The 9,089-nt window shown below is 47.8% G+C and overlaps 1 protein-coding gene across 2 annotated transcripts in view; it reads left to right on the forward strand.

Moving 5' to 3' along the window:
• Window positions 1-3,637: 3,637 nt before the first annotated feature.
• Window positions 3,638-9,089, forward strand: part of LOC139399452 (galectin-related protein-like) — a 9,033-nt gene continuing 3,581 nt past the window's right edge. The window contains exons 1-3 of one of the 2 annotated variants that reach the window (XM_071144862.1): window positions 3,638-3,883; window positions 4,487-4,570; window positions 4,766-4,854. In XM_071144862.1, the coding sequence (XP_071000963.1) occupies window positions 3,851-3,883; window positions 4,487-4,570; window positions 4,766-4,854 (206 nt within the window). In that variant the 5' untranslated portion in view covers window positions 3,638-3,850. The remainder of the gene's footprint in view (window positions 3,884-4,486; window positions 4,571-4,765; window positions 4,855-9,089) is intronic. The other variant, XM_071144863.1, reaches the window with a different exon arrangement.

Raw genomic sequence — 9,089 nt, forward strand, 5'->3', positions numbered from 1 at the left:
ACAACAGGAAATGGAAACTTGTAGTGTATTCAAGGTACAAAAAGGCTTCTAAAGTTTATAATTTCCAGTTTAAAATGTCTTATTTGATTTGCCCTAACAAAAAATGTAGCAACCCCTACAAAAAAAATAAAAAGAATAGACACATCAAATGTTGTTTGTCACATGCACATGGTTAGCTGATTTTTAATGTGAGTGTAGCGAAATGCTTGTACTTCTAGTTCTGACCATGCAGTAATATCTAACAAGTAATCTAACAATTTGTCACGTTCGTCGTAAGGATCGGACCAAGGCGCAGCGTGAGTAGAGTTCCACATAATTTTAATAAATCGAAACTCACTGAACAAAACAAACCAACCGCTACTGATGTGCACTAAGGCAACTATACATAGACAAGATCCCACAACACAAATGAGGAAAATGGCTACCTAAATATGATCCCCAATCAGAGACAACGATAAACAGCTGCCTCTGATTGGGAACCATATCAGGCCAACATAGACATACAAAAACACCTAGACATACAAAAACTAGAGTACCCACCCTAGGCACACCCTGACCTAACCGACATATATAGAAAAACAGAGATATCTAAGGTCAGGGCGTCACAATTTCACAACAACTACCTTATACACACACAAGTGTAAAGTAATGAACAAGAAAATGTACATATAAATATATGGATGAGCGATGGCCGTGTGGCTCAGGCAAGATGCAGTAGATGGTATAGAGTACAGTATATACATATGAGATGAGTAATGTAGGGTATGTAAACATATAAAAGGGGCATTGTTTAAAGTGGCTAGTGATACATTTATTACATCCAATTATTAAATATTAAAGTGGCTAGAGATTGAGTTAGTATGTTGGCAACAGCCATTCAATGTTAGTGATGGCTGTTTAACAGTCTGATGGCCTTGAGATAGAAGCTGTTTTTCAGTCTCTCGGTCCCATCTTTGATGCACCTGTTCTGACCTCGCCTTCTGGATGATAGCGGGGTGAACAGGCAGTGGCTCGGGTGGTTATTGTCCTTGATGATCTTTTTGGCCTTCCTGTGACATCGGGTGGTGTAGGTGTCCTGGAGGGCAGGTAGTTTGCCCCCCCGGTGATGCGTTGTGCAGACCTCACTACCCTCTGGAGAGCCTTGCGGTTGTGGGCGGAGCAGTTTCCGTACCAGGCGGTACTATCTTGGCTTTTTGCATTAGTTTCCCTAGTTTAGGTTTATGTGTGGCTGCATTAGTTTCTGTAGTTTAGGTCTATGTGTGGCTGCATTAGTTTCCCTAGTTTAGGTCTGTGTGGCTGCATTAGTTTCTGTAGTTTAGGTCTATGTGTGGCTGCATTAGTTTCCCTAGTTTAGGTCTATGTGTGGCAGCAGGATGCCATCTTAGCATAATAAACAGAGCAGTCTAAAACAAAATGCCCCCCCCCCTGCTGCAGTTACGGCGAGGGACACCATTTTCTTTGGAGCTTGTGTTGCACTGATACGTTCCCAGGTTTTCAAGACACCCTGGTTGGAGGATTCCTAGATTTCCTGTGTATTCCCTCCTGATTTCAGGAATCTTCCAACCGGAATTTCTGGAAAACATGGGAATTTTGGGAAAGTTAGAGGAATTTTCCAACCCTAGGATATACACTATTCCATAGAATTATTCCAAATGTACTTCTCCTACCTTCCTGAGGAAACCTCTAGCGTATGGGATTGTCCTCTTAAGCAATAAGGACCGAGGGGGTGTGGTTTATGGCCAAGGGTATATGGCCAACACGGCTAAGGGCTGTTCTTGGGCACAACGCAACACGGAGTGCCTGGATACAGTCCTTAGCCGTGGTGGGAGCTGGTTCGGGTCCCCGATAGGTTGCTGGTTCGGGTCCCAGTTTTGACTTGGTGGGAGATCTGTCGACGTGTGTGTGTTTGGGGGGGTTGAGAAGTTGGAAAGAAGTGAACGAGAGAGATGAAGAGAATAGACAGACCAGGGAAGAGAGGAGGATGGTAGGAGATGTGTCCTGGGCTAGTCCCCATGACTTGAAGAGAGGAGGATGGTAGGAGATATGTCCTGGGATAGTCCCCATTACTTGAAGAGAGGAGGACGGTAGGAGATATTGTTATGGGTGTAAGATAGCACAGTGATGCCATCTGGTGGTAAATGTTAATTACTGCAACTCCAGTGTTTACCGGTGTGCTTGAGATACCCGGATGTATTGTAATGTACTGAACAAGACTGGTTACTCGCATCGATGCCTCTGTCTCGTCATTTAACATTCAAACAGATATGTCCTGGGCTAGCCAGCATAACTTCAGAGACAGGTGCTGCAATGGACAGAATGCCAGAGATGTGCCTTTCTGTCTTTTGAGAGTCACCCTGTGTTACAGAATAAGTGCCTTGCTCAAGGGCATAACGGTAGTAGGTCCAGGTCTCCAGGTCGCAGTTGTAAATGAGAACTTGTTCAACTAGCCTACCTGATTAAATAAAGGTGAAATAAAATAAATTAATAAAAGTAGACACCAGCAGCTCTTCAGTAGCCAATTCAGTCCCAACCTTTTCATCTCCTCTATACCCTCCTGCAGGGCTACACACAGCCCCTATTATCCAATCATGTAGGCTGCTCTGACTGAGGAAGTCACTAACAGGGTGAGAAGACAGAAGGCTTGAGACCCACAAAACATCTTGTCATCAAATCTCTGTCTACAACATGTTGGCTACACTCTTATAAGAAATCGTTCTATACAGAACCAATAGGTTCTATATAGAACCCCAATGAGACCTTGTTTCTGGATGATGGAACTGCAGAATAGAGCAGGCCTAGAGTAGAGGATTTGTATTTGTAGTACCGTGAACTGCCACAGAAGGACGCCCTCTGACAATTTAAACATGCCCTCCTGATTTGCATAGGAAAATAATGTTCTATATATTTATTGAGCGGAAACGGTGTCCAACAAAGTAGGATATTTCTCAATGAACTTAGTATTTAGAATCAAGTGGCGAAGCGGCGCAGCGGTCTAAGGCACTGCATCTCAGCGCTTGAGGCGTCACTACAGACACCCTGGTTTGAATCCAGGCTGTATCACAACCGGCCGTGATTGGGAGTCCCATGGGGCGGCGTACAATTGACCCAGCGTCGTCCGGGTTTAGCCGGTGTAGGCCATAATTGTAAATAATAATTTGTTCTTCAACTGGCTTGCCTAGTTAAATAAAGGTTACATTTTCAAGAACATAAGTAGCTGTACTCTTATAGCCTAGATTTATATATCAAATCGTTTGTTTCTTTAGCGCCACATTTTGTTCACTATCATTATCATCCCAAAATGGTTAAATTTTCTATCCTAGGCTCCTACTACATACCAGGCCTCTTTAATTAGTCTAGGAACGAAGCTATACAAAATATCTCCACTCAAGATTAGAATCGAATGAGAGAAGTGCCCCCACTTCATGGGGGTACAGTTTAATTAGGTGAAGGTTCTTTGTCGGAAATGTAAAATCTGATTAGCCTGGCTCGTTCTCGTTCACGAACAGACGGGGATTACCAAAGCCCCTCTTACTATTGTAAAGCATACGTCAGCAAAATAAAAAGACTATCCACCCATTTCTACAGCGGATAAATACAGCACAGACATAGCCTACTACAACACCTCACCCAGGCTACACCAGACGTATCCTAGTCCTAAATGTGAATACCGCAGGTAATTCCACGTATTGTTTACGATTCATCTCCGCTGCATGTGGAGTGTGAGTGTGGACACCTAGAAATATGTTGACAGAGTCACTGCTGCCACGACGCTGACACATTCCAGGAGAGGAGGACTGTCCGGGCTGCCTCTCTTCTGATAAGCATCCTATGGTATTCTGTACAAGTCAAGATGGCGGTGTCGGCAACGGAAAGGGACGCAATAGTGAGTATTACAATTTTCAGGAAAACAGCGGTTTGCTTGGAATTGGTTGTTTTCTGTGTCTGCACGTAAAACGGTTAAGCGTGTCATTTGTGGAGAGCTATAATTTATGTCATCATGAAGTTTCTACGATTGTGGGGAGTAATATGGCAATAGGCTGTCAGTGTATTCCCAAACACAGCCGGAGTCGACCTCTGATGTGGGCGCGGAACAAATTCACTATGATTCTGCATGATAAAATGTATCTGTGTGGTGCTCACCTTGATACAGCAGCGGTGCATTACTTCTCGTTATCACTGTACAATGTGGCTGTCTATGTGCGAGTTGTTGGTAATGACCGACCGTTCTCACAGGTCTTACGCGCTCTAGTCTACAACATGACAGATGTGTTGACAGCCATGGGTTTCCCCACCTTTTCATTGTTGAAGAGCGGCATGAGGACCATGCAGTCGGCTTTTTCAACCGCAGAGAAGACTATCTAGAGCAATAAGCAGCCTTTTAAAACGCTAGGCTACTCCGCCCATTGAGGAGGCTACTTTCATTTAGGCTGTACCTGATCAATACGTTGTGTTTTTTCTTCCCCTTTTGTCTCTGGTGGTTTTGAAGAATACTGAAGATGACCATCACAACGATTCGTTCGGGAACCCCGGGCTTATCTCGCCGGATAGGGAGGACATTGCACGGCTTCTGGTGGGACTATTCACCCTGAAACACCCACGTTAATCAATATATAGGCCTGTGTTAATAATCCGTTAAAAAAATAATTACCACATCTCCTACCCTGGAGGATGGGGGGGGGCTACAACCTTTTTCTTTGTCTACATTATGTGTTGTGATGATTTTAAATTAGATGATTTAAAATAAAACGTTGTCTTTCATTCGTAGAAGGTGCCATTCACCGGCCGCATCAGAGGTGGTATGAGGCCCGGGAAAAAGGTCATTGTCATGGGCATTGTTGATCTGGAGCCAGACAGGTAGGCTAAGACTATAACCTCCACTCATTAGGTGTAGGCTCTGGTCCAGGGTGATATAACCTCCACTCATTAGGTGTGTGCTCTGGTCCAGGGCGATATAACCTCCACTCATTAGGTCTTAGCTCTGGTCCCGGAGATATAACCTCCACTCATTAGGTCTTAGCTCTGGTCCAGGGAGATATAACCTCCACTCATTAGGTCTTAGCTCTGGTCCCGGAGATATTATCTCCACTCATTAGGTCTTAGCTCTGGTCCAGGGCGATATAACCTCCACTCATTAGGTCTTAGCTCTGGTCCCGGGTGATATAACCTCCACTCATTAGGTCTTAGCTCTGGTCAAGGGAGATATATCCTCCACTCATTAGGTCTTAGCTCTGGTCCAGGGCGATATAACCTCCACTCATTAGGTCTTAGCTCTGGTCCAGGGCGATATAACCTCCACTCATTAGGTCTTAGCTCTGGTCCCGGAGATATAACCTCCACTCATTAGGTCTTAGCTCTGGTCCAGGGCGATATAACCACCACTCATTAGGTCTTAGCTCTGGTCCAGGGCGATATTACCTCCACTCATTAGGTCTTAGCTCTGGTCCAGGGCGATATAACCTCCACTCATTAGGTCTTAGCTCTGGTCCAGGGCGATATAACCTCCACTCATTAGGTCTTAGCTCTGGTCCAGGGCGATATAACCTCCACTCATTAGGTCTTAGCTCTGGTCCAGGGCGATGTAACCTCCACTCATTAGGTCTTAGCTCTGGTCCAGGGCGATATAACCTCCACTCATTAGGTCTTAGCTCTGGTCCAGGGCGATATAACCTCCACTCATTAGGTCTTAGCTCTGGTCCAGGGCGATATAACCTCCACTCATTAGGTCTTAGCTCTGGTCCATGTCGTTACGTGCAGCTTGCTGATGCTGAGCCTTCAACTTATTCTTGAAGAAGAGAAGGCGCCCTGGACTAGAGCTAACTAGGTCTATTTTTCAACTGCACCTTGGCTTATCTGAATGTCATTACCAACTTCTTATCTTTCATATAGTGCTTTTTCATTAGATTCTAAGTCCCATTCCATTTTAGGTGGAGTTCTGATTCTGTAAGACTGTAGCCTATAGAATGAATTGTTGTAGGCCTGTGTATCACATGTTTATTGGTGAAATGCTGTGTTTTCCATGTTATGTCTGCTGAAGAATGTGATTCTAGCCTAATAAGGAGAGAAAATATGTATTGTAAAAGACAGAATTGAACACAGGCTCAGAAAGGAAAAAGATCAAAAGAATAGTTTATTATTAGCAGCATGGCAGAAGGCAACGAAACAGCCTGGGGAGGTGAAGAGGAGAATTGGAGAACTGTGTGGGTGTGTTGAGAAAGGATGGCTTTTCCATAATGCAAGGCAGGGTGTTCACCTCCAGTCAGGCCAAGCTGAGGCAGAGCTGGGTTATCTCCCGAATAGCACCCTATTCCCTATGTAGGCCACTAGGGCTACATTGGCCCTCATCAAACGTAGTGTACTACAAAGGGGATAGTGTTCCAGTTGGGACACGGTGCATGTTGAGACATTTTAGGGTGTGTCCTTTATAGGCCTCAATAGAAACTAATGGTCAGTTTAAAAACACATTTAGTGACATCAGTTTTAAATGCCTGTTCTAAAGTTTATGGAGATGTCAACATGCTGCTCCTCCAGATGCAGAACATAATGACAGCAGTTATGTGGTGTTTCTCCTACAGACACCACGGCCCTATAGGCCCTCCTCTTTGTCCCTATAGGCCCTCCACTATGTCCCCTACAGCACCACGTCCCTATAGGCCCTCCACTATGTCCCCTACAGCACCACGTCCCTATAGGCCCTCCACTATGTCCCTATAGGCCCTCCACTATGTCCCCTACAGAACCACGTCCCTATAGGCCCTCCACTATGTCCCCTACAGCACCACGTCCCTATAGGACCTCCACTATGTCCCCTACAGCACCACGTCCCTATAGGACCTCCACTATGTCCCCTACAGGACCATGGCCCTATAGGACCTCCACTATGTCCCCTACAGCACCACATCCCTATAGGCCCTCCTCTTTGTCCCTATAGGCCCTCCACTATGTCCCCTACAGCACCACGTCCCTATAGCCCCTCCTCTTTGTCCCTATAGGACCTCCACTATGTCCCCTACAGCACCACGTCCCTATAGGCCCTCCTCTTTGTCCCTGTAGGACCTCCACTATGTCCCCTACAGCACCACGTCCCTATAGGACCTCCTCTTTGTCCCTATAGGACCTCCACTATGTCCCCTACAGCACCACGTCCCTACAGGACCTCCACTATGTCCCCTACAGCACCACGTCCCTATAGGCCCTCCACTATGTCCCTATAGGCCCTCCACTATGTCCCCTACAGCACCACGTCCCTATAGGCCCTCCACTATGTCCCCTACAGCACCACGTCCCTATAGGACCTCCACTATGTCCCCTACAGCACCACGTCCCTACAGGACCTCCACTATGTCCCCTACAGCACCACGTCCCTATAGGCCCTCCACTATGTCCCCTACAGCACCACGTCCCTATAGGCCCTCCACTATGTCCCCTACAGCACCACGTCCCTATAGGCCCTCCACTATGTCCCCTACAGCACCACGTCCCTATAGGCCCTCCACTATGTCCCCTACAGACACCACTGCCCTATAGGCCCTCCTCTTTGTCCCTATAGGCCCTCCACTATGTCCCCTACAGAACCACGTCCCTATAGGCCCTCCTCTTTGTCCCTATAGGCCCTCCACTATGTCCCCTACAGCACCACGTCCCTATAGGCCCTCCACTATGTCCCCTACTGCACCACGTCCCTATAGGCCCTCCACTATGTCCCTATAGGCCCTCCACTATGTCCCCTACAGAACCACGTCCCTATAGGCCCTCCACTATGTCCCCTACAGCACCACGTCCCTATAGGCCCTCCACTATGACCCTATAGGCCCTCCACTATGTCCCCTACAGCACCACGTCCCTATAGGCCCTCCACTATGTCCCCTACAGCACCACGTCCCTATAGGCCCTCCACTATGTCCCCTACAGCACCACGTCCCTATAGGCCCTCCTCTTTGTCCCTATAGGACCTCCACTATGTCCCCTACAGCACCACGTCCCTATAGGCCCTCCTCTTTGTCCCTATAGGACCTCCACTATGTCCCCTACAGCACCACGTCCCTATAGGACCTCCTCTTTGTACCCTACAGCACCACGTCCCTATAGGCCCTCCACTATGTCCCCTACAGCACCACGTCCCTATAGGCCCTCCACTATGTCCCCTACAGCACCACGTCCCTATAGGCCCTCCACTATGTCCCTATAGGCCCTCCACTATGTCCCCTACTGCACTATGTCCCTATAGGCCCTCCACTATGTCCCCTACTGCACCACGTCCCTATAGGCCCTCCACTATGTCCCTATAGGCCCTCCACTATGTCCCCTACAGAACCACGTCCCTATAGGCCCTCCACTATGTCCCCTACAGCACCACGTCCCCATAGGCCCTCCACTATGTCCCTATAGGCCCTCCACTATGTCCCCTACGGCACCACGTCCCTATAGGCCCTCCACTATGTCCCCTACAGCACCACGTCCCTATAGGCCCTCCACTATGTCCCCTACAGCACCACGTCCCTATAGGCCCTCCACTATGTCCCCTACAGCACCACGTCCCTATAGGCCCTCCACTATGTCCTTATAGGCCCTCCACTATGTCCCCTACAGCACCTCGTCCCTATAGGCCCTCCACTATGTCACCTACAGCACCACGTCCCTATAGGCCCTCCTCTATGCCCCACTACAGCACCACATCCCTATAGGCCCTCCACTATGTCCCCTACAGGCTATCCTAGGGCTCCCACTAAGGGACAGGCTATCCTAGGGCTCCCACTAAAGGACAGGTTATCCTAGGGCTCCCACTAAGGGACAGGTTATCCTATGGCTCCCACTAAGGGACAGGTTACCTATGGCTCCCACTAAGGGACAGGTTACCTATGGCTCCCACTAAGGGACAGGTTATCCTAGGGCTCCCACTAAGGGACAGGTTATCCTAGGGCTCCCACTAAGGGACAGGTTACCTAGGGCTCCCACTAAAGGACAGGTTAACTAGGGCTCCCACTAAAGGACAGGTTAACTAGGGCTCCCACTAAAGGACAGGTTACCTAGGGCTCCCACTAAAGGACAGGTTAACTAGGGCTCCCATTAAAGGACAGGTTAACTAGTGCTCC

Source organism: Oncorhynchus clarkii, unplaced genomic scaffold (genome assembly GCF_045791955.1).
Source record: "Oncorhynchus clarkii lewisi isolate Uvic-CL-2024 unplaced genomic scaffold, UVic_Ocla_1.0 unplaced_contig_13040_pilon_pilon, whole genome shotgun sequence".
In the NCBI taxonomy this organism is placed as follows: domain Eukaryota; kingdom Metazoa; phylum Chordata; class Actinopteri; order Salmoniformes; family Salmonidae; genus Oncorhynchus; species Oncorhynchus clarkii.